A 26,553-nucleotide genomic window follows, 5' to 3' on the forward strand; every position below is an offset into this window, starting at 1 on the left:
TAGAAATCAACTTCAATTATATTTTAATTGCTTTTATTATATATACTTTCATTGTTTTTCATTTGTAGAAAGGCCTGTTAGAAGCATAAAGCACTTTGGAAACCAATTACTCACAATGTCACCGGAAGTGACGTGACGGGGCAGATCTTCAACATATTTAAAACTCCTTTAAAGACAAAAATCCAATGGAGTATACAAAGTAACTAATGGAAGCAATAAGATTACATAAAATTAGAGAGTAACTGGGACTTCAGTACGATCACGATAACCAGAAGTGACGGAAGAGGGAAAGACCGCGTCTCCATGACAACCGCTCCAATACGGAAGTAGTGAGATGCTGTTGTAGTGACTATGGTAACGGCCAGAAGTACGGGTAGCGCAGCAACTGACCACGGACTTTTAGATAATGAATGTATAGAGGTCAGCTGCGCCCCTGCTTCCTGGATTGGACAGCTGTGGTTTAAAACCCACAGACACCGCTAGGACTCCACACACTTGAAAATAATTCTAGCATGAGACTGAAACGCGTCGGTGCCGCAGGTGGACAACCCATTCGGCGGCAGGCAGGACCAGCGACAGGAGGAGTGGTCGGAGTGACTGGGACTGTATTACACACCACTGCGCTTTTAGAACTATGTTCACAGTTCTGGAATAGCTGGTAATTGCTTTAGCCTGAGGGAACCACTGCCTTTTACTGAGCGGAATACGCAATGGTGTGGGATACACATCTGCATGGAATGAGATTTTATAATAAATGTCTATGTTTTAACTGTATTAAATTGAACTTCACTATATGTGATAATTTCTTGCCCCTATTTTATGTGAACCTCCGGAGTGAAACACTTACGATCTGGAAATAGGTTTTTCTACAGGGAAGACGAACATGATTTGATAAAGCGCCAGTTAAGTCCCACCTTGATCTTTTGTTTGGTGCATTGAATTGGGGAGGGGTATAGGAAAACCTTCTTAAAAGGAAGGGATTTGTCTGGCTGCTTAGAGTGCCCAATTGGGATTCACTTATATTCTTTACGGTGTACTTTTTATGGTCTGTTACTGACCCTTAGTCCACAGTGACAGCCTAAAATAAGTTATGTGTCTTTTGAACACCTTCATGTAAACTCTCATAATTAGGGCTCTGTTGAAAATATGGGCAATTTGTAAATGTTAGTATGTATGCGTAAGACACTATAAGCAATCTAACAAACTTTACAGAGCTACAAAATAATGACTCTATGTATTAATAATGATTAATATTAGTCTAGTTGTTCTTACTGAAAAGTGACGGGAAGCCTAACCTGCTTCTCTGCTACTCTTCTTACACAGCTTCCTGCAATTTACTGCCATTGGTGCAAACATTTTCTACAAATTCTAACTCAAACATTAAAGTTGAAGTCTAAAAAGAAAAATTAATTGAACTAGGTGACTGTATATAATTTGCTGATAAGAAATATTTACACCAAAAAATATGTAACCACTAAAATTACTTTGTATAGAAACATAAAAGATACAATAACCAATATTTATTAATACAGGAGCAGTTTATGGATATTTATACTTGGCTCCAGCGTGGCAAGATCCTTTCCCTCCTGTCTTTCTGACAGCCACCTGTTCCTGAAACACTGAATACAGCAAGCTGCACAATGTATGGCCTGTTTCCTGCTCTTCCTCCTGCAGTCATCATAGCAGCATGGTCCTCTCCCTGCTGTGTTTCTGATAGGAACCTGCATTAGAAGCATTGAGTACAGCAAGCTGCACAATGTAACACCGATCACCTGCTCTTCCACCTGCACAATGTAATAGGCCCTACACACTGGGCGATATTAGTAAAACATATGAATGATCTTGGGGGTGATTCTGAGTTGTTCGCTCGCTAGCTGCTTTTAGCAGCATTGCACACGCTAAGCCGCCGCCTACTGGGAGTGTATCTTAGCATAGCAGAATTGCTAACGAAAGCTTCGCTAATTTTCTCGTAACGATTACCCCGCAGTTTCTGAGTAGCTCCAGACTTACTCAGCCATTGCAACCAGCTCAGTCCTTTTCTTTTCTGGTTTGACGTCACAAACACACCCAGCGTTCGCCCAACCACTCCCCCGTTTCTCCAGCCACTCCTGCGTTTTGCAACTCGAACGCCTGCGTTTTTCTGCACACTCCCATAAAATGGGCAGTTTCCGCCCAGAAACACCCACTTCCTGTCAATCACACTACGATCAGCACAGCCAAGAAAAAGCTTTGTTATGCCGTGAGTAAAATACCTAACTTTTGTGTAAAATAACTAAGCGCATGCGCTCTGCGAACCTTGCGCATGCGCAGTAAGCGACTAATCGCAGTATAGCGAAAATCGGCAACGAGCGAACAACTCAGAATGACTCCCCTTGTTCATTAATGAACGAGATACCATTCATATCTTTCAGTGTGGAGGCAGCAACGAGGAACGATGCGCGGTCCCACATTATTGCTAATTTATTAAAAAGAAAAAAACTAAGAAATCACATGTACATACTGTAAGTATTCAAAGCCTTTACTCAATACTTTGTTAATGCACCTTTGGCAGCAATTACAGCCTCAAGTCTTTTTGAATATGATGCAACAAGCTTGGCACACCTATCTTTGGGCAGTTTTCCCATTCCTCTTTGCAGCACCTCTCAAGCTCCATCAGGTTGGATGGGAAGCGTCGGTGCACAGCCATTTTCAGATCTCTCCTGAGATGTTCAATTGGATTCAAGTCTGGGCTCTGGCTGGGCCACTCAAGGACATTCACAGAGTTGTTCTGAAGTTACTCCTTTGATATCTTGGCTGTGTGCTTAGGGTTGTTGTCCTGCTGAAAGATGAACCATCACCCCAGTCTGAGGTCAAGAGAGCTCTGGAGCAGGTTTTCATCCAGGATATCGCTGTACATTGCTGCATTCATCTTTTCCTCTATCCTGACTAGTCTCCCAGTTCCTGCCACTGAAAAACATCCCCACAGCATAATGCTGCCACCACCATGCTTCACTATAGGGATGGCATTGGCCTGGTGATGAGCGGTTCCTGGTTTCCTCCAAACATAACGCCTGGCATTCACGCCAAAGAGTTCAATCTTTGTCTCATCAGACCAGAAAATTTGGTTTCTCATGATCTGAGAGTCCTTCAGATGCATTTTGGCAAACTCCAGGTGGGCTCCCATGTGCTTTTTACTAAGGAGTGGCTTCCGTCTGGCCACTCTACCATACAGGCCTGATTGGGGGATTGCTGCAGAGATGGTTGTCCTTCTGAAAGGTTCTCTCTCCACAGAGGAATGCTGTAGCTCTGACAGCGTGACCATCGGGTTCTTGGTCACCTCCCTGACTAGGGCCCTTCACCCCCGATTGCTCAGTTTAGACGGCCGGCCAGCTCAAGGAAGAGTCCTGGTGGTTCCGAACTTCTTCCATTTATGGATGATGGAGGCCACTGTGCTCATTGGGACCTTCAAAGCAGCAGATATTTTTTTGTAACATTCCCCAAATTTGTGCCTCTAGACAATCCTGTTTCGGAGGTCTACAGGCAATTCCTTTGACTTTATGCTTGGTTTGTGTTCAGAAATGCACTGTCAAGTGTGGGACCTTATATAGACAGGTGTGTGCCTTTCCAAATTATGTCCAATCAACTGAATTTACTAAGCTGTAGGTACATCTCAAGGATTATCAGTGGAAACAGGATGCACCTGAGCTCAATTTTGAGCTTCATGGCAAAGGCTGTGAATACTTATGTACATGTGATTTCTTCATTTTTTATTTTTAATAAATTTGCAAAACTTTTTTCACATTGTTATCATGGTGTCTAGAATTTTTGAGGGAAAAAATTAATTTATTCCATTTTGGAAAAAGGCAGTAACATAACAAAATGTGGAAAAAGTGAAGCGCTGGGAATACTTTCCCGATGCACTGTATCTGAAGCACACATGCTACATGCGATTGATCTGATGCTGCTGTTGTGTGTGTTCCCTTCCCTGCAAGAGCGGTCATCGGCAATGCATACACACTGAGCGATATAAAAACGATATCGCTCAGTGATGTCATGCCACGGCCGGGCTGTGCATGCAGTTTTGGGATGACAGTTCAAATTGAGTTGCATGCACGACCGTCAGCAAGGGTTGTTAACGACCCATGGGGCCACGCATTGCTTGTTGTTCGGCAGCGTATACACTAGTCGATATGGTAAACAACGTCGCTCAGGAAGGGCAAAATTAGCAACGTTGTTTACTTTATCGGCAAGTGTGTACCTACCTTAAGGGCAGAAATGGAGTATAAATAGAAAATATTTGCTGAAAGAACATTTCCATAAAGCTGCACTACCAGGTACATAGAAAAGTGTGTCTCTATAGTCCCCCATGGGATCCTCTATGCAGTCATTACTTCTGGGGCTCCATCATTCTACATGTTGTAACCCCGGTTGAAAGCTCTTTGAAGCTTTAGATCATGGAAGCAGGAAGGGATGTGTAAGAAGATCAATAAAAAGCCACACACAATGCAACTTCTCATTGGTCCTTATGGCATACTTGCCTAGTCTCCCGGAAATTGTGGTAGAACCCAGGTTTCTGAAGAGTAGTCAAATCTCCCGCATCCCACCCACTTCCTAGTGCAGTGTTAATCTTAAGTCCTTAAGTGTTAAGTCCTAGTGGTGTGATAATGGGGGGAATATCAACCCATTGTGGTGTGGAGCTAAATGACGTGAATCGCATCATATTAGCTGCACTCCCACCCCATGGACCCGCAAAACACAGAATTGTTTCCGTAATGGGGACTGGGCCTTGTGATGCGAAAGCTCTGTACCCCCCTTCCCCAAAGCTGTCAGCTGCATCTCCTCCCTGGGCTTCTCCCTGAGAGGAGATGAGCAAAGTATGCATCACAGCTAATCCCCATCTATACACATGTTACAGTGGTAAACTAATATAGATTTTTTTTAGAGGCTGTAATACAGAAATAGAGGAGCCTGGGAGAACTCTATCAGTGTACAGCGATACAGAGCGTAGGGAGCAGGTAACTGAAAATGGTAAGAGTGTGTAGGAATGCTGCTTTAAAAACTCCAGATTCAGAGAGGGATTAATCAAAACTTCTAATCAGGACAGGGAAGACGTTACCTATGGTAACCAATCGTATTGTAGCTGTCATTCTATCATTTATGTAGTACAGGCTATAAAAAGTGATAGGTAGAATCGGATTGGTTGCTATGGCAACACCTCCACTGATCAAGTCTAGTTTGGTTGCTATTTCTGCATTTCACATTTGATTGATAGAATACACCAATATTTATTTATTCAGCTGCAAAACCAAGATACTTATAGAATATAAATACAAAATGACAACAGGATGTTCTGTATCTATTCATAGGCTGATATGATAGTAACTATCTCTACTGTGAGTTATAGTCAGTGTAAGTGGCTCAAGTATACAATTTGGGGATATGTTCCTTTTCATGCTATACTTTATTATGTCACATTCTCTGCTTCACCTTCAATTAATGTATGCAATGTCCTCTACAGATTTATGGCTTTTCTACTTTAAGCAATGTCATTTATGCAATGAACAGGAGACAATGCCAGCACATTATAAAGAGGTCTATAAATATGATCAGGTTATACCATTGCCGGCAATGACTGGTTCACCCTCCGGACAGTCACTGTTCTTTAAACACACTGCATCAGGGATTCCAAAACTCTGCAGAAATACAAATACAGAAAGTGATTTAATGAAGTTACTTAGTGCAGTTCCTACGCAGCGTTCAGGGGATTTTCTTCTAGATTAAGGGCTATTTCTTATACCACATCTGTGCAGTGGCGGAACAAGCAAGCGGTGGGCCCAGGTGCAACAAAATGCTTTGGGCCCCCCCCCCCCCATCCCATCCCATCCAAGTCCACCCCATGGGCAGTGCGCGCCGTAGGCGCGCGCAAAAATACATAGTGGCGTGGCTTCGTGGGGAAGGGGTGTGTCCACAAAATAATACCAATTCATAAAACGGTGCACAGTAGTCTCCATTCTTCAAATTACGCCGCACAGTAGCACCACTACACCAGGTAGAGACCCTTTTACTCCTTACAGCGAACAGATTCGCCTTTTTACACATAACGGCAGACAGTGTGCACTTTTTACACATAACGGCAGACAGCGTGCCCTCGTTACACATAGCGGCAGACAGCATACACTTTTTACACAATGGCAGACAGCGTGCCCTCGTTACACATAGCGGCAGACAGCGTGCCCTCGTTACACATAGCGGCAGACAGCGTGCACTTTTTACACATTACGGCAGACAGCGTCCCCATTTTACACATTACGACAAACAGCGTCCCCATTTTACACATTACGGCAGACACCATACACTTTTACACATAACGGCAGATAGCGTGCCCTTTTTACACATTACGGCAGGCAGATTCTACCTTTTTACACATAGCGGCAGGCAGATTCCCCATTTTTATACATAGCGGCAGGCAGATTCCCCATTTTTATACATAGCGGCAGGCAGATTCCCCATTTTTATACATAGCGGCAGGCAGATTCCCCATTTTTACACATTGCGGCAGGCAGATTCCCCATTTTTACACATTGCGGCAGGCAGATTCCCCATTTTTACACATTGCGGCAGGCAGATTCCCCATTTTTACATTGCGGCAGGCAGATTCCCCATTTTTACATTGCGGCAGGCAGATTCCCCATTTTTACATTGCGGCAGGCAGATTCCCCATTTTTACATTGCGGCATGCAGATTCCCCATTTTTATACATAGCGGCAGGCAGTCCCCCCTTTTTACACATTGCGGCAGGCAGTCCCAACAAATAAAAAAAGAAAGAGAAAGAAAGAAAGAAAGAAAGAAAGAAAGAAAGAAAGAAAGAAAGAAAGAAAGAAAGATATACTTACCCTCTCTGTTGGCTCAGGCTCCTCGGTGCAGCTTCCCGGGCAGTAGAGAAGAAGGAGGAGGGAGGTGAAGGAGGGAGCCGCAGCAGCGCTGTGTTACTGGTGGAGGCGCTGCTGCCGCTGCCCCTCTGCTTCCCTATAGGCTGTTCTCAGAGACAGCCTATAGTGAAGCAGAGGAGCAGCAGCAGCAGCGCCTCCACCAGTAACAAAGCGCTGCTGCGGCTCTCTCCTTCACTGAGAGACTGTGACCTGTTTGTATATGAGGGAGGGACGGACCCTCCTCCCTCCTTCGTGTGCGGGTGTCCAGAATCGTTCCTTATGACGGGCGGGTCACGGGAGCGCTGGTGTGCGGCTGCGGCATGACATACAATGAGTCATTGTGACCAGTGGCGTAACTAGAAATTTTTCTCCCCAAGCCAAAAAATCCTTCGGCGCCCCCCCCCCATACACCCCGTAATTGGCACTAGCAAAGGTAGAAAAATGCGTGCGCCGCATTGCCCGTTATACATTATGCTACACACTGCAATGCCCCTGATACATTATAGCACATACAATGTCTGTGACACGGTATGACACACACCACAATGATCCTGAGACATTATACCACATACCACAATGCCCGTGATATAGTATACAACACACCGTAATGCCTGAAACATTATGACACACACCGCAATGTCCGTGATACATTATGCCACACACCGTAATGCCCATTACACATTAAGTGCTACAGTAAGGCTTCCAATTACTTTTAAATTACCTGCTTGTTGCCAGGGGTTTCATGCACTTGGTTCCATGCACGGTGCCAGGATGTCATGCTCGTTGCCAGGGGTTTCATGCACTGGGTGTCATGTTCGTTGCTAGTGGGTAGTGCTTGTTGCTAGGGCCGTGCTCCCAGTGCCACATATGCTCCCAGTGCCAGATATTCCCCCACAGTGCCAGGTATATGCACCCAGTGCCAGATATTCTCCCACAGTTCCAGATATTCCCCCCCAGTGCCAGGTATATGCCCCCAGTGCCAGGTACATGCCCCCCCAGTGCCAGGTACATGCCCCCCCAGTGCCAGTTATATGCCCCCAGTGCCAGGTATATGCCCCCAGTGCCAGATATTCCCCCCCAGTGCCTGCTTCCCCCCCAGTGCCAGGTATATGCCCCCAGTGCCGAGTATATGCCCCCAGTGCCGGGTATATGCCCCCCCAGTGCCAGATATTCTCCCACAGTGCCAGATATTCCCCCCCAGTGCCAGGTATATGCCCCCAGTGCCAGGTATATGCCCCCAGTGCCAGGTACATGCCCCCCCCCAGTGCCAGTTATATGCTCCCAGTGCCAGGTATATGCCCCCAGTGCCAGATATTCCCCCCCAGTGCCTGTTTCCCCCCCCAGTGCCAGGTATATGCCCCCAGTGCCGGGTATATGCCCCCAGTGCCGGGTATATGCCCCCCCAATGCCGGGTATATGCCCCCAGTGCCAGATATTCCCCCCCAGTGCCTGCTTCCCCCCCAGTGCCAGGTATATGCCTCCAGTGCTGGGTATATGCCTCCCCCCCAGTGCCAGGTATATGCCCCCAGTGCCAGGTACATGCCCCCAGTGCCAGGTATATGCCCCCCCCAGTGCCGGGTATATGCCCCCCCAGTGCCAGGTACATGCCCTCAGTGCCGGGTATATGCCCCCCCAGTGCAAGGTATATGTCCCCAGTGCCAGGTATATGTCCCCAGTGCCAGATCTGTTCCCCCAGTGCCAGGTATATGCCGCAGTGCCTGCTCCCCCATTCCTCTCCCCCCTCTATGTGTTGGAGGGACACGAGCGCATCGCGCGTCTCTCCTGTGTCCAGTGGCGGAACAAGCAAGCGGTGGGCCCAGGTGCAACAAAATGCTTTGGGCCCCCCCCCCCCATCCCATCCCATCCAAGTCCACCCCATGGGCAGTGCGCGCCGTAGGCGCGCGCAAAAATACATAGTGGCGTGGCTTCGTGGGGAAGGGGTGTGTCCACAAAATAATACCAATTCATAAAACGGTGCACAGTAGTCTCCATTCTTCAAATTACGCCGCACAGTAGCACCACTACACCAGGTAGAGACCCTTTTACTCCTTACAGCGAACAGATTCGCCTTTTTACACATAACGGCAGACAGTGTGCACTTTTTACACATAACGGCAGACAGCGTGCCCTCGTTACACATAGCGGCAGACAGCATACACTTTTTACACAATGGCAGACAGCGTGCCCTCGTTACACATAGCGGCAGACAGCGTGCCCTCGTTACACATAGCGGCAGACAGCGTGCACTTTTTACACATTACGGCAGACAGCGTCCCCATTTTACACATTACGACAAACAGCGTCCCCATTTTACACATTACGGCAGACACCATACACTTTTACACATAACGGCAGATAGCGTGCCCTTTTTACACATTACGGCAGGCAGATTCTACCTTTTTACACATAGCGGCAGGCAGATTCCCCATTTTTATACATAGCGGCAGGCAGATTCCCCATTTTTATACATAGCGGCAGGCAGATTCCCCATTTTTATACATAGCGGCAGGCAGATTCCCCATTTTTACACATTGCGGCAGGCAGATTCCCCATTTTTACACATTGCGGCAGGCAGATTCCCCATTTTTACACATTGCGGCAGGCAGATTCCCCATTTTTACATTGCGGCAGGCAGATTCCCCATTTTTACATTGCGGCAGGCAGATTCCCCATTTTTACATTGCGGCAGGCAGATTCCCCATTTTTACATTGCGGCATGCAGATTCCCCATTTTTATACATAGCGGCAGGCAGTCCCCCCTTTTTACACATTGCGGCAGGCAGTCCCAACAAATAAAAAAAGAAAGAGAAAGAAAGAAAGAAAGAAAGAAAGAAAGAAAGAAAGAAAGAAAGAAAGAAAGAAAGAAAGAAAGAAAGAAAGAAAGAAAGATATACTTACCCTCTCTGTTGGCTCAGGCTCCTCGGTGCAGCTTCCCGGGCAGTAGAGAAGAAGGAGGAGGGAGGTGAAGGAGGGAGCCGCAGCAGCGCTGTGTTACTGGTGGAGGCGCTGCTGCCGCTGCCCCTCTGCTTCCCTATAGGCTGTTCTCAGAGACAGCCTATAGTGAAGCAGAGGAGCAGCAGCAGCAGCGCCTCCACCAGTAACAAAGCGCTGCTGCGGCTCTCTCCTTCACTGAGAGACTGTGACCTGTTTGTATATGAGGGAGGGACGGACCCTCCTCCCTCCTTCGTGTGCGGGTGTCCAGAATCGTTCCTTATGACGGGCGGGTCACGGGAGCGCTGGTGTGCGGCTGCGGCATGACATACAATGAGTCATTGTGACCAGTGGCGTAACTAGAAATTTTTCTCCCCAAGCCAAAAAATCCTTCGGCGCCCCCCCCCCCATACACCCCGTAATTGGCACTAGCAAAGGTAGAAAAATGCGTGCGCCGCATTGCCCGTTATACATTATGCTACACACTGCAATGCCCCTGATACATTATAGCACATACAATGTCTGTGACACGGTATGACACACACCACAATGATCCTGAGACATTATACCACATACCACAATGCCCGTGATATAGTATACAACACACCGTAATGCCTGAAACATTATGACACACACCGCAATGTCCGTGATACATTATGCCACACACCGTAATGCCCATTACACATTAAGTTCTACAGTAAGGCTTCCAATTACTTTTAAATTACCTGCTTGTTGCCAGGGGTTTCATGCACTTGGTTCCATGCACGGTGCCAGGATGTCATGCTCGTTGCCAGGGGTTTCATGCACTGGGTGTCATGTTCGTTGCTAGTGGGTAGTGCTTGTTGCTAGGGCCGTGCTCCCAGTGCCACATATGCTCCCAGTGCCAGATATTCCCCCACAGTGCCAGGTATATGCACCCAGTGCCAGATATTCTCCCACAGTTCCAGATATTCCCCCCAGTGCCAGGTATATGCCCCCAGTGCCAGGTACATGCCCCCCCAGTGCCAGGTACATGCCCCCCCAGTGCCAGTTATATGCCCCCAGTGCCAGGTATATGCCCCCAGTGCCAGATATTCCCCCCCAGTGCCTGCTTCCCCCCCAGTGCCAGGTATATGCCCCCAGTGCCGAGTATATGCCCCCAGTGCCGGGTATATGCCCCCCCAGTGCCAGATATTCTCCCACAGTGCCAGATATTCCCCCCCAGTGCCAGGTATATGCCCCCAGTGCCAGGTATATGCCCCCAGTGCCAGGTACATGCCCCCCCCAGTGCCAGTTATATGCTCCCAGTGCCAGGTATATGCCCCCAGTGCCAGATATTCCCCCCCAGTGCCTGTTTCCCCCCCCAGTGCCAGGTATATGCCCCCAGTGCCGGGTATATGCCCCCAGTGCCGGGTATATGCCCCCCCAATGCCGGGTATATGCCCCCAGTGCCAGATATTCCCCCCCAGTGCCTGCTTCCCCCCCAGTGCCAGGTATATGCCTCCAGTGCTGGGTATATGCCTCCCCCCCAGTGCCAGGTATATGCCCCCAGTGCCAGGTACATGCCCCCAGTGCCAGGTATATGCCCCCCCCAGTGCCGGGTATATGCCCCCCCAGTGCCAGGTACATGCCCTCAGTGCCGGGTATATGCCCCCCCAGTGCAAGGTATATGTCCCCAGTGCCAGGTATATGTCCCCAGTGCCAGATCTGTTCCCCCAGTGCCAGGTATATGCCGCAGTGTCTGCTCCCCCCTCCCTCTCCCCCCTCTATGTGTTGGAGGGACACGAGCGCATCGCGCGTCTCTCCTGTGTCCCTCCTGGCTTTCCCCCCGGCCGGTCTAATGAAGGAAGTGCCGTTCGTGAGCCAATCAGAGCTCACGAACGGCACATGCTTCCTTAGATCGGCCGGGGGAGAGCCAGGAGGGACACAGGAGAGACGCGCGATGCGCTCGTGTCCCTCCAACACATAGAGGGGGGAGCCGGGGGAGCAGGCACCACAGCAGGGAGGGAGAGGAGACCGCAGATTGACATGCGGACGTTCGTCCGCATGTCAATCTGTTCTAAATGCCGGCCGGCGGCTGTGGGCCCTTCAGTGCGGCGGGGCCCCAGTGCAATGCACTGCCTGCCCCGCCAGTAGTTCCGCCCCTGCCTGTGTCCCTCCTGGCTTTCCCCCCGGCCGGTCTAATGAAGGAAGTGCCGTTCGTGAGCCAATCAGAGCTCACGAACGGCACATGCTTCCTTAGATCGGCCGGGGGAGAGCCAGGAGGGACACAGGAGAGACGCGCGATGCGCTCGTGTCCCTCCAACACATAGAGGGGGGAGCCGGGGGAGCAGGCACCACAGCAGGGAGGGAGAGGAGACCGCAGATTGACATGCGGACGTTCGTCCGCATGTCAATCTGTTCTAAATGCCGGCCGGCGGCTGTGGGCCCTTCAGTGCGGCGGGGCCCCAGTGCAATGCACTGCCTGCCCCGCCAGTAGTTCCGCCCCTGCATCTGTGTATAACTACATACGGAAATCACTATCATCTGCCTTACAATAGAGTTGCAATAAAGAAGAGTAACATTGTAAACTACCAAATAGCCATATAATTACACGGTATTCAGATGTTAGGTAGACAATAATAAGGTTGACAGTTAAATGGTCGACCCATATGGTCGACATGCATTCGGTTGATTTGTACAAAAGGTCGACAGGGTCAATAGGTCGACATGTAAAAGGTCAACAGTGCTTGAGGTTGACAGGTACAAAAGGTTGACAGGTTGAAATGGTCGACTTACATGGTTTTTAAAAAAATTTTTAAACTTTTTCACAGTTTATTATCCACGTTGACTACAACTGGAAATAGTAACCTGTGCCAAGTGCAGTGAGACACCTTACCTGAAGGGTGGGGGTCACATGTGATCAGGCCCGGCGCTACCCGCTCAGCAAAGGGATGCAAAGCAGGTAGGCACCAGGCAGGAGAGGCGCTCTACCTGCTTTGCAACCCTGCTGCGTCGGTGCGCCGCCTGTCTCCTATGCTGCTGCTGGCTGCTGTGTCTGTCACACTGACAGGCAGCAGCGCTGGCAGCTTGCAGCCTCCTCCTCCCCTGTGACACCGTCTGTGTTTGAGAAAAAGGGGGCGGGGCTACACGGCGCTGAGGGTGCAGAGCTACATGGGAACAGGCTGCTGCAGATCCTGCTGCCTAGGGATGACCATCGGTGGGTTATACATTGATGGTTGCCATCGATGCTACCATCGGTGGATAACTTTGATGGTGGGAAACCAGCTGAAGGGGAACCATTGATGTTTTCGTCCATCGATGGTCACCATTAAGTTAGTATTGAACTAGACGTGGGCCAATCAGAGCCCAGAGGCGTGGCTTCATGGGTGTCAGGGGGTGGAGCTATGCTCCGTGTCCCTGACACCCTAGATAAAAAAATAAAAAAATATCTGATAGCTCTTTACCATCGATGGTGGGAAACAATCTGGATCTCCTCTATCGATGGTAAAAGTAGTTACCATCGGTCATAGAGCATTGATGATTTTGAATCATCGATGGTCGATGGCCATCCTTACTGCTGCCTGCCAGCCATACAGCAAGACAGACAGCCAGAAAGATCAGTAAGTGTATGGAAAAGAGTGAGTGAGTGAGTGAGAGAAAGAAAGAAAGAAAGAAAGTGTGTGTGTTTGTATGTATGCAGTGTCGGACTGGGGCATGAGGGCCCACTAGGGAATGCAGTGGTAGGGGCTCATGTTTACGGGTGTGGTCAGTCTCCAGAGGGGGTGTGGCCAGCAGTTACATTGGATTGCCTAACCATTAGTGAGTGCATGGGCTGGGCACCTTGACAAATATATAAATACTTCTAGTGTGCATGATAATGTACCAGATAAATATTGGCAATGCACTGTAGAGAATACATTATAGTCCTGTGCAGTATAAGGTAACATATGTATAATGTATAATTCATGTGCACAGTCTGGAACCTGATCAATAGAGGAGGAAGAGGGCCCCCAGGCAGTGGGGCCCAACGGTGGTTACCCCTGTACCCCTGTGGGCCAGTCCGACCCTGTATGTATGTGTGTATGTGTGTGTGTGTGTGTGTGTAGGGGTGTCCGAATGTTTTTAGGTGGGGGGGGGGGATATAATCTGAGTCTGGTGCCCCTAGCTTCCCAACACACTGTGACAGTGGGTGAGATCAGGCCCGGCGGAGGGCACGGGATTTAATTGTTTAATTGATGGTGCAGATACATTGAAGTCTCATCACTGTCCCGCCAACTCACACACATATTTGTCAGTGTGTAACACCCCCCTGTGTTCTGTCACTGTGTCACACCCCCCATGTTTTGTCACTGTGTCACCACCCCCCACCGTGTTGTGTCACTTTGTCACCATCGCGTGTTCTGTCGCTGTCACCACCACACCTGTGTTCTGTCACTATGTCGCACAACCCCCCCATGTTCTGTCACTGTGTTACCCCCTCATCATCTGTCACTCTGTCACACCCCCTCTGTGTTCTGTAACAGTCACTGTGTCACCCAGTTATTGTGTAAACCCCACCCCTGTGTTCTCTCCCAGCCACTGTGCCCCCCTCCCCTGCAAAACTCTGCACGGTGCCAAACTAGCGATGTACCATCGGTGCCTGACGCACAGCGCATATGCAGTTTGGGCGCAGAACTGTTGGCAGCAGCCTCAACACTATGGGGGTGATTCAGCATAAATCGCAATGTTGCTGAAATCGCTGTTGAGCGATTTCAGCACCTGTGCGCATGCACGCATACAGGTGCGTGCATGTACAATTCTTAAACTGCGTCCCCACGCATGTCAGTGTAAAGGGTTGTAGTTGTGCAATTTTTCGTACAACTACAACCCATGCTGAATTAGGCCCTATGTGTGTCCGTCCAGTGGCGGAACTACCACCAGTGCAAGCGGTGCCTTGCACTGGGGCCCGCCACTGTCAAGGGGCCCAAAGCCAGCGCGGCATGTAATGAGTCAAACTGACTCATTACATGCTGCCTGCCGCTGTGTGCTGCGGGCCACCACCGCAAAGAGCGCAGGGATGCAGCGGCCACGGGGGGGGGGGGGGGGGGGAGGAAGGAGGAGAAGGGAGGTGGAGGAGGGAGCCGCAGTAGCGCAGTGTGATTGGTGGGGGCGCTGCTGCAGCTGTCCCTCTCCTTCCACATAGGCTGGCCACCGCTGTGAATGCTGGGATGCGCTTCCCTCGTCACAGCGGCGGAGGACAGCCTATGTGGAAGGAGAGGGACAGCTGCAGCAGTGCCTCCACCAATTACACAGTGCTGCTGCGGCTCCCGAGTCCCCCTCCCTCCTCGACCCCTGCCCAGGATCTGCCAGAAGCTGCTACACAGAGGAAACTGACTGCCTGAGCCAGCAGACAGTAAGTATCATCTATTATATCTAATCTATCATTCTATCTATCTATCCTGCCATAATGTGTAAAAAGGGGGACGCTGGCTGCCATTATGTGTAAAAAAGGGGACTCTGTCTGCCGTAATGTGTAAAAACGGGACGCTGTCTGCCGTAATGTGTAAAAAGGGACGCTGTCTGCTGTAATGTGTAAAAAGGGCACGCTGTCTGTCGTAATGTGTAAAAGGTGGACTCTGTCTGCTGTAATGTCTGTCTGCTGTAATGTGTAAAAAGAGGACACTGCCTGCCGTAATGTGTAAAAATAAGATTTTACTCACCGGTAAATCTATTTCTCGTAGTCTGTAGTGGATGCTGGGTACTCCGTAAGGACCATGGGGAATAGACGGGCTCCACAGGAGACTGGGCACTTCTTTAAAGAAAAGATTAGGTACTACATCTGGTGTGCACTGGCTCCTCCCTCTATGCCCCTCCTCCAGACCTCAGTTAGGGAAACTGTGCCCGGAAGAGCTGACATTACAAGGAAAGGATTTGGAATCCAGGGTAAGACTCATACCAGCCACACCAATCACACCGTACAACTCGTGATAACTATACCCAGTTAACAGTATGAACAACAACTGAGCCTCATTAAACTGATGGCTCAGAACAAAAAACCCTATAGTTAAGCAATAACTATATACAAGTATTGCAGAATTCCACACTAGGGATCCCAGCATGCACTACGGACTACGAGAAATAGATTTACCGGTGAGTAAAATCTTATTTTCTCTGACGTCCTAGTGGATGCTGGGTACTCCGTAAGGACCATGGGGATTATACCAAAGCTCCCAAACGGGCGGGAGAGTGCGGATGACTCTGCAGCACCGAATGAGCAAACTCAAGGTCCTCCTCAGCCAGGGTATCAAACTTGTAGAATTTTGCAAACGTGTTTGATCCCGACCAGGTAGCAGCTCGGCAAAGTTGTAAAGCAGAGACCCCTCGGGCAGCCGCCCAAGAAGAGCCCACCTTCCTCGTGGAATGGGCTTTGACTGATTTAGGATGCGGCAGTCCAGCCGCAGAATGTGCAAGTTGAATCGTGCTACAGATCCAGCGAGCAATAGTCTGCTTAGAAGCAGGAGCACCCAGCTTGTTGGGTGCATGCAGGATAAACAGCGAGTCAGTTTTTCTGACTCTAGCCGTCCTGGAAACATAGATTTTCAGGGCCCGGACTACATCCAGCAACTTGGAAGCCTCCAAGTCCCGAGTAGCCGCAGGCACCACAATAGGTTGGTTCAAATGAAACACTGATACCACCTTATGGAGAAATTGGGGACGAGTCCTCAATTCTGCCCTGTCCATATGGAAGATCAGATAGGGGCTTTTACATGACAAAGCCGCCAATTCTGACACACGCCTAGCCGAAGCCAAGGCCAAAAGCATGACCACTTTCCACGTGAGATATTTCAACTCCACGGTCTGAAGTGGCTCAAACCAATGTGATTTTAGGAAATCCAACACAACGTTGAGATCCCAAGGTGCCACTGGAGGCACAAAAGGGGGCTGAATATGCAGCACTCCCTTAACAAACGTCTGAACTTCAGGCAGTGAAGCCAGTTCTTTTTGAAAGAAAATCGACAGGGCCGAAAATCTGGACTTTAATGGATCCCAATTTTAGGCCCATAGTCACTCCTGACTGTAGGAAGTGCAGAAATCGACCCAGCTGAAACTCTTCTGTTGGGGCCTTCATAACCTCACACCAAGCAACATATTTTCGCCATATGCGGTGATAATGTTTTGCTGTCACATCCTTCCTAGCTTTTATCAGCGTAGGAATGACTTCAACCGGAATGCCCTTTTCCATCAGGATCCGGCGTTCAACCGCCATGCCGTCAAACGCAGCCGCGGTAAGTCTTGGAACAGACAGGGCCCCTGCTGTAGCAGGTCCTGTCGGAGCGGCAGAGACCAAGGGTCCTCTGAGATCATTTCTTGTAGTTCCGGGTACCAAGTCCTTCTTGGCCAATCCGGAACAATGAGTATAGTTCTTACTTCTCTCTTTCTTATTATCCTCAGTACCTTTGGTATGAGAGGAAGAGGAGGGAACACATAAACCGACTGGTACACCCACGGTTTCACTAGAGCGTCCACAGCTATCGCCTGAGGGTCCCTTGACCTGGCGCAATATCTTTTTAGCTTTTTGTTGAGGCGGGACGCCATCATGTCCACCTGTGGCCGTTCCCAACGATTTACAATCAGCTGGAAGACTTCTGGATGAAGTCCCCACTCTCCCGGGTGGAGGTCGTGCCTGCTGAGGAAGTCTGCTTCCCAGTTGTCCTCTCCCGGAATGAACACTGCCGACAGTGCTATCACGTGATTTTCCGCCCATCGGAGAATCCTTGTGGCTTCTGCCATCGCCATTCTGCTTCTTGTGCCGCCCTGTCGGTTTACATGGGCGACCGCCGTGATGTTGTCTGACTGAATCAGCACCGGCTGGTTTTGAAGCAGGGGTTTTGCCTGACTTAGGGCATTGTAAATGGCCCTTAATTCCAGAATATTTATGTGTAGGGAAGCCTCCTGACTCGACCATTGTCCTTGGAAGTTTCTTCCCTGAGTGACTGCCCCCCAACCTCGGAGGCTTGCATCCGTGGTCACCAGGACCCAGTCCTGAATGCCGAATCTGCGGCCCTCGAGAAGATGAGCACTCTGCAGCCACCACAGCAGAGACACCCTGGCCCTCGGGGACAGGGTGATCAGCCGATGCATCTGAAGATGCGATCCGGACCACTTGTCTAACAGATCCCACTGAAAGATCCTTGCATGGAACCTGCCGAAGGGAATCGCTTCGTAAGAAGCTACCATCTTTCCCAGGACTCGCGTGTAGTGATGCACCGACACCTGTTTTGGTTTCAGGAGGTCTCTGACCAGAGATGACAACTCCTTGGCCTTCTCCTCCGGGAGAAACACCTTCTTCTGTTCTGTGTCCAGAATCATACCCAGGAACAGCAGACGCGTCGTAGGAACCAGCTGCGACTTTGGGATATTCAGAATCCAGCCGTGCTGTTGTAGCACTTCCTGAGATAGTGCTACTCCGACCAACAACTGCTCCATGGACCTCGCCTTTATAAAGAGATTGTCCAAGTACGGGATAATTATAACACCCTTCTTTCGAAGGAGTATCATCATTTCGGCTATTACTTTGGTAAATACCCTCGGTGCCGTGGACAGACCAAACGGCAACGTCTGGAATTGGTAATGGCAGTCCTGTACCACATAACGGAGGTACACCTGGGGAGGTGGGTAAATGGGGACATGTAGGTAAGCATCCTTGATGTCCAGTGATACCATGTAATCCCCCTCTTCCAGGCTTGCAATAATCGCACTGAGCGATTCCATTTTGAACCTGAACTTCCTTATATAAGTGTTCAAGGATTTCAAATTTAGAATGGGTCTCACCGAACCGTCTGGTTTCGGTACCACAAACATTGTGGAATAGTAACCCCGTCCCTGTTGAAGGAGGGGAACTTTGATTATCACCTGCTGGAGGTACAGCTTGTGAATTGCCGCCAGTACTACCTCCCTATCCTGGGGAGTAGCTGGCAAGGCTGATTTGAGGTAACGGCGAGGGGGAGATGTCTCGAACTCCAGCTTGTATCCCTGAGATACCACTTGTAGAACCCAGAGATCCACCTGTGAGCGAACCCACTGGTCGCTGAAGTTCCGGAGACGGGCCCCCACCGCACCTGGCTCCACCTGTGGAACCCCAGCGTCATGCGGTGGACTTAGTGGAAGCAGGGGAGGATTTTTGTTCTTGGGAACTGGCTGTATGGTGCAGCTTTTTCCCTCTACCCCTGCCTCTGGGCAGAAAGGACGCGCCTCTAACCCGCTTGCCTTTCTGAGGCCGAAAGGACTGTACTTGATAATACGGTGCTTTCTTAGGCTGTGAGGGAACCTGAGGTAAAAAAGTCGACTTCCCAGCTGTTGCTGTGGATACGAGGTCCGAGAGACCGTCCCCAAACAATTCCTCACCCTTATAAGGCAAAATTTCCATGTGCCTTTTAGAATCAGCATCACCTGTCCACTGCCGAGTCCATAATACTCTCCGGGCAGAAATGGACATTGCATTAATTCTAGATGCCAGCCGGCAAATGTGCATCTCTCATATATAAGACTACGTCTTTAATATGCTCTATGGTTAGCAATATAGTGTCCCTGTCAAGGGAATCAATGTTATCAGACAGGGAATCAGACCACGCTGCTGCATCACTACACATCCATGCTGAAGCAATAGCAGGTCTCAGTATAGTACCTGAGTGTGTATACACAGACTTCAGGATAGCCTCCTGCTTTCTATCTGCAGGCTCCTTTAAGGCGGCCGTATCCTGAGAAGGCAGTGCCACCTTTTTTGATAAGCGTGTGAGCGCCTTGTCCACCTTAGGGGATGTCTCCCAGCGTAACCTATCCGTTGGCGGGAAAGGGTACGCCATTAGTAACCGCTTAGAAATTACTAGTTTCTTATCTGGGGAACCCCACGCTTCTTCACACAATTCATTTAACTCATCAGATGGGGGAAAAGTCACTGGCTGCTTTTTCTCCCCAAACATAATACCCTTTTTTTTGTGGTAACCGGGTTAATGTCAGAAATGTGCAACACATTTTTCATTGCCGTAATCATGCATCGGATGGCCCTAGTGGATTGTACATTTGTCTCATCCTCGTCGACACTGGAGTCAGACTCCGTGTCGACATCTGTGTCTGCCATCTGAGGTAGCGGGCGTTTTTGAGCCCCTGATGGCCTCTGAGATGCCTGGGCAGGCGCGGGCTGAGATGCCGGCTGTCCCAAAGCTGCGTCATCGAACCTTTTATGCAAGGAGTTGACACTGTCGGTTAATACCTTCCACATATCCATCCGCTCAGGTGTCGGCCCCGCAGGGGGCGACATCACACTTATCGGCACCTGCTCCGCCTCCACGTAAGCGTCCTCATCAAACATGTCGACACAGCCGTATCGACACACCGCACACACACAGGGAATGCTCTGACTGAGGACAGGACCCCACAAAGTCCTTTGGGGAGACAGAGAGAGAGTATGCCAGCACACACCAGAGCGCTATATAACAGAGGGATATACACTATACACAAAGTGAATTTTCCCCCTATAGCTGCTTATATCACAATTTTGCGCCTAAATTTATGTGCCCCCCCTCTCTTTTTTACCCTTTCTGTAGTGTATACTGCAGGGGAGAGCCTGGGGAGCGTCCTTCCAGCAGAGCTGTGAAGAGAAAATGGCGCTGGCTGTGCTGAGGAAGATAGCCCCGCCCCTTCAGCGGCGGGCTTCTCCCGCTTTTTATAACATTAATGGCGGGGGTTTCTGCACATATACAGTGTTATACACTGTATTATGTGCTTTTGTGTGCCAAAAGGTATACTAATTGCAGCCCAGGGCGCCCCCCCCCCCCAGCGCCCTGCACCCACCAGTGACCGGAGCGTGTGGTGTGCTGTGGGAGCAATTGCGCACAGCTGCAGTGCTGTGCGCTAACTTATTGAAGACCAGAGTCTTCAGCCGCAGATTTTCTCTGGTTTCTTCCGTCTTCTGGCTCTGCAAGGGGGACGGCGGCGCCTCTGGGAACAGACGATCGAGGTCGGGTCCTGTGTTCGATCCCTCTGGAGCTAATGGTGTCCAGTAGCCTAGAAGCACAAGCTAGCTGCAAGCAGGTAGGTTTGCTTCTCTCCCCTAAGTCCCACGTAGCAGTGAGTCTGTTGCCAGCAGATCTCACTGAAAATAAAAAACCTAACAAATACTTTTCTTTATAGTGAACTCAGGAGAGCCCACTAAGTGCATCCAGCTCAGGCCGGGCACAGATTCTAACTGAGGTCTGGAGGAGGGGCATAGAGGGAGGAGCCAGTGCACACCAGATGTAGTACCTAATCTTTTCTTTAAAGAAGTGCCCAGTCTCCTGCGGAGCCCGTCTATTCCCCATGGTCCTTACGGAGTACCCAGCATCCACTAGGACGTGAGAGAAAAGGGGAATCTGTCCGCCGTAATGTGTAAAAGGGGCTCTACCTGGTGTAGTGGCGCTACTGTGCGTAATTTGAATAATGTGGCCACACTCCTCCCCCATGAAACTACGCCCCTATTTTTTTTGTGCACGCCTACGGCACGCACTGCCACTGTTTTACATGGAGGGGGCCTCCAATGCCGTTTCTTGCACACAGTGCTAAAATGTCTAGTTACGGCACTGTTGCTAGGTATTCATTTCCCTGGCTCTGAGCAGGTCCCCCTCACCAGATCCTCTCCAGGGGTGATGAGGTGGACTTGGTCGGGATGAGGGGGAAGGGGGGGAGGCCCGAAGCAGTTTGTTGCACCTGGGCCCACCACTTGCTAGTTCCGCCTCTGTGTCCGTCTGCCGCATGGTACTGTACAGTAGTTGCAGCGCTCAGCTACTTGTGACATAGGTAGCCAGGCAGTGCTGCAGATTCCTGTCCTTCATTACAGTCCGCCCCTCCTGGCTGGTGCTTCAGAGCAAAACGTAAGCATAATTACAGACAGACAGACAGACACACTCACGTAAAGGGGGCTTTACCTGGATGTGTGACATGGGCCCTACCTGCTGTAATATGTGACGGGGACTCTACCATGTATAATGTGTAAAAGAGTCTCAACCTGGAGTAATGCGTAATGTGTAAAAGAGGTCTCTACCTGGAGTAATGTGTAATGTGTAAAAGGGACTGTGGCCGGAGAGCCCCAGCCACGAGGGAAATGGCCGCCGCAGCACTGAAGGGGTTAACCCCTAGTGCCCGGCGCCATTTTAAAGGACAATGGGCGCTTGGCGCCAGGTTTAAATAGTGTGGGCGCTAGGCGCCGTGTTTATAAAAGTGTATAAAAATGTTTAAGAACTGTATTTTTAAACTGTGCCGTGGTCCCGGACCCCTCCGGAGACCACGGCAGTGAGGACAGCCCCCGGCGCGCTCAGCAGTGTGTGCGCGCTGGGGGAGAGGGAGCCGCTGACCGCCGGAGTCCGGGAGCTCCGCTCCCGGCAGCGGTCAGTGTAGCCCCGGGCGCACTGGAGTGTGCGCGCCGGGGAGAAGGGTGAGCGCTGCGGCTAGGAGCTCAGCTCCCGCTGCAGTGCTCTCTGTGAGAGCCGCCGCTGGGGGCTGGGAGCTCTGCTCCCGGCGCCTCAGCCCAGCACGGGTGGCCAGCCGCAGCAGCCGGGACGGACGTCCTGGGCTGCTAGCCGGCGAGGGGGGTGCGCCGCAGCCCGGCTCCCCGCCGGACGCTGCGGCGAGGGCACTTGCAATCAGTGCCGCATACAGCGCCGCATACAGGGGACCGGGCTAGCCGGCTCCCTGCGCGGCGAGGCTACAAGACAGGCGCCGCTCATGGGGGACCGGGCTAGCCGGCTCCCTAGCGGCGTGGGTATAACTAGGATGGTGAGCGCTGGGGTCCTCAGCGCTGAAACGAGCCAGAGTCACGGCGGCCGGGACAAGTGTCCCGGGCCACCGGGCTTTAGTACAGGGGGGTGCGCCGCTGCGTGCGGCGAGGCCACTGAGTAGTGCCACCCTGGGGGGACAGGGAGAGTCAGCTCCCTGGATCCCAGTGGCAGGTAGGCAGGCTGGAGGGTGGGGGAAGCCAGACCCATACCTCCAGCACTGAGAGAGCCCTAGCAGCCAGGCTGCAGGGCTAGGGGAGCCAGAACAGACAGGGTCCTAGCAGCCAGGCTGCAGGACTAGGACAGTATTCCACAAACCAGACATTGTGTAAAATGTAGAAAGTACAGTGTGTTGTAAGGCACTGCAGTGCCTAGGTATGTGGAGCCTGTGCAGGCTCAGAGTGTATTTAAATGTATAAACATGTACAGTGTGATTTAAATGTAATGTATTTAAAGGTAAATTGCACTTACTTTGTTGTGTGTCCCAGTAGGGGGGAATCCATAGCTGTGCAGGCTGATGGATTCTCCCAGACCTTTTCCCCAAAAAACGGAATGCTTTCCCATCCAGCCTCACATTTCCAAGGGGCACAGGGAGAAAGAGAAGCAGCTCAGCTATGAAACAAGCGGAGTGGTTTCTTGGAGCTCCATGGAGATCACCCGTAGTGGCCAAGGAAACCTGGACCGGGGAGCCAGGCTGCCCAGCTCTGGAGCCTAAATCCAGGCTGCAGGCAGTGAGATGGGTCCCGGGCAGGTTTCTCGAGGTCAGATTTAGGAGGGAAAACTTCCCCCAGCCAGACTGAACGACACTGGGGAGTATCCTGACTCTCCAAGATGGGAGAGTCAAAGGAGACCGACCACTCCCCTCTGTCCATAGAGGACAATGTTAGGTGTGCATGAGACCAGGGCATGCACAGCTCATGGGTAAACATTGATTGGTTGTGCACCACAGGGCGGGCTTACCCCCTGTGGTAAGGGGTCTTGGAGAGGGATAAAAGGAGGGCAGCTGGCCCATAGGTTGTAGTATTATTCCATCTTATTCTGCTGAAAACATCTGATTGTATGCTGTTACCCCTAGCAATAGGGAGGAGCCTTTTTAAAGGTTATTTGAGCAATAAACATCTTTGCCTCAAGAAGACTGCTTCATCTTGTGACCAACAGGGTTAGGCCAAACCTAGCCCCGTCCTCCGGCTGTCCAGGGAAGCACCTAGCATCTCCAAGTTCCGCCTTCCGCCAGCTACCGGTAGAGGCCTAGCAAGTGGCTAGTGGGGATTCGTCAACACCACACAGGTGTGGTAAGGCAGTGCGTCGGCACATACAGAGCAGAACCGTGGTTCCAAACGCCACGGCAGGTTAGGAGTTTGGTGGTGGCAGCGAGAACCCGCCCACAACGCAGTGGGTGGAGTCAGTAACAGGCGGTTACTGACGGTAAGCGGGAATCCCCTATGTGGTCAGGCCTCGTGCGGCTTGACCTTCCAATCTGTGCGCAGTCAACGGGACGCGAAAGCGGCGAGGGCTTTCGTACGGTACCGTCCTGTCACAGAAATTGGTGGCATAGTGGTGGGATATTCCCAGGCGGCTTTTCATCACCCAATTGGAGAAGCCGAGTTACTCAGGAGAGGAGTAACTGCAGCGCAGGAGAACGCACAAGATGGCGGAATTCAGCGGAATGTCCAAGGAGGATCTGGAGATCGTATGCCAGGGGAAGGGTGTGGATATCCCTTCCAACGCGTCCAGAAGCGTCATGAAGGCGGCGCTCAGGAGCGTGGAGGAGTCTCATCGGGCGGAAGTCAAAAGTACTGACGGCGTCAGCATCGCAGAGGACGACCCAACAGTGGACCTTCGTAAGGAACCGGTGAGAACCACAAGCCCCGCCCTCTCTCACAGCAGCAATGTTTCCCAGCAATCCCTAGCAGGGCCAGGATCCCAACGTCCCAGGGGGGGCGGCCCGGATACCCTAGCAGATCGGCTAGCGGAATTGGGGGAAAGGGCAACGGAGCAAGAACGCATGCTTGTCATTCGGATGTGGCATGCGGAGCGGGCATCACAGGCCGTGGTAGCCCGGGAGCCGTTGTCAGCTGTTGTACACAGATCAGGACGTATTCAGTTTGCCAAGTTTGCAGACAGTGATGGGGACATTGATGGACATTTACAAGTTTTTGAAAGGACTTGCAAACTACACAATCTACCCAAGTCAGAGTGGGTGAGACACCTTGTGCCCACTCTGCATGGAGAGGCCTTGGAGGCCTATCGAGGAGTGGCGACGGAGGACTGTGGGAACTACAACGAAGTCGCGAAGGCCCTCCTCCAGCGATTCTTCATCACTCCAGAGTCTTACAGGAAGAAGTTCAGAGACTTGCCCAAGAATCCTAGCAGCACCCATGAGCAGTTCGCCAACCAGCTGCGGCAGTACGTGGTGAAGTGGGTGAAGGATTCGGAAGCCACTACATGGGACGCACTGATCGACCTGATCTGCAGGGAGCAGTTCTACCGCAGGTGCGCCCAAGAAGTGAAGGAGTGGGTGCTAGATCGGGAGCCACCCAGCTTAAAAATGGCTGCCCAATTAGCCGACAAATATGTGGCAATTCGGCCACGGGGGCAGAAGCGCCCAGCCAGCAGCCAGCTCCAAAAGACTGCACCACCAAGGGGACCCCCCTCTTCAGCTCATCACCCCCAAAGACAAGCATCTTCCAACCCGGGTGCTCTTGGCCAGCAACCGCACCGCAGCGTCCCTGCAACTGATCAGAGATCATCGGTGCCACGACTGGAGAAGAAGTGCTACGGCTGTGGGAAAATCGGACATCTGAGGATGAACTGTCCTGCATCCCAAGCACCCCAGACTCGTGCCCCAAATCCGAGTGCTGGAACCCGGATCGCTTGTTTGTCGAGAGGAGATGAGCCTACAGAGACTGTTCCCCCTACAGTCAGTCCGATGGAGTGTGGCGAGAGACAGGTGCACTCTGCGGAGAGAGTCACCTGCATGGCCAAACAGCCCCTACACAACATGTGGAGGCACCTGCAGCCGGTCCACGTGGGACCCCTGCAGGGACAAGGCCTAAGAGACTCTGGGGCCTCAATCACTGTGGTGAGCCCCCACCTTATAGATCCTGCTGCAGTATTGCAGGGTCGCACTGCCACGGTCACCCTGGCAGAAGGAACAGAAAAAGCGGTTCCCATGGCAAGAGTCTACCTGGACTGGGGAGCTGGACCAGAGTTGCGAGAAGTTGCCGTCATGGATGGTCTCCCAACTGATGTGGTCCTAGGAAATGATCTGGGTGGTGGGATCGTCACTACGTTTGTTGGCGCCATTCCCCGGAGTCAAGTTCCAAACCCCCCGTTGACATCAGCTACTCCAGCACAGCCCAGCCCAGAGGAAAAGACTACAGCTGCTAGACAACTGCCAGCACAGCCAACCACAGCATCAACCAGCCCAGAGGAAAAGATTACAGCGGCTAGATCAGCACATCGACCCCGCATGCCTTTTGCCTCTGGTATGCCCACGTCCACTAGCAACGCAGAGGATGTCGGTTCCAGCTCGTTTGATCCTGTGGGGGTGCCCAATGATGCTCCTGACCCAAGTGGTTTGCCAACTCCGGCGGTGAGTATGAGAAACCACACTGATTTTTCCATGACTGACCCCTACCAGACTGACCCTAGTAGTCCCCACCTAGATCCCCCTGTAGAGTGTCCCAATTTAGGAGAGATTGAGGGCCACAGGCAGGAGTTTAGGGAGGCTCAACTCTCTGACCCATCCCCGAAAGGCATGAGGCGCCACTCTGGCAGCGGCCTTGACAGGGTTGGGGCAGGAAGTTTGACCTGGCGGGAAGGGTTAAGGTACAGGGTAGACAGGAAAGTGGCAGGGGATAGACCAGATAGGGAATGTGTCCAACTGGTCCCCTCAGGGAACGTTCCTGCGCAACCGGTGTCGGTTGCCAGTGAAACCCCTTTGGACAGTAACCCGGAGACAGACC

General features: G+C 51.2%; 1 protein-coding gene across 2 annotated transcripts in view; it reads right to left on the bottom strand.

Moving 5' to 3' along the window:
• The window catches only part of P2RX5 (purinergic receptor P2X 5), a 332,606-nt gene that overhangs the window by 114,602 nt on the left and 191,451 nt on the right, over window positions 1-26,553 (bottom strand). For both annotated transcript variants that reach the window (XM_063955830.1, XM_063955831.1), the window contains exon 4: window positions 5,597-5,672. In XM_063955830.1, coding sequence (XP_063811900.1) covers window positions 5,597-5,672 — 76 coding nt within the window. The remainder of the gene's footprint in view (window positions 1-5,596; window positions 5,673-26,553) is intronic.

Source organism: Pseudophryne corroboree, chromosome 2, assembly GCF_028390025.1.
Source record: "Pseudophryne corroboree isolate aPseCor3 chromosome 2, aPseCor3.hap2, whole genome shotgun sequence".
Taxonomy (NCBI): domain Eukaryota; kingdom Metazoa; phylum Chordata; class Amphibia; order Anura; family Myobatrachidae; genus Pseudophryne; species Pseudophryne corroboree.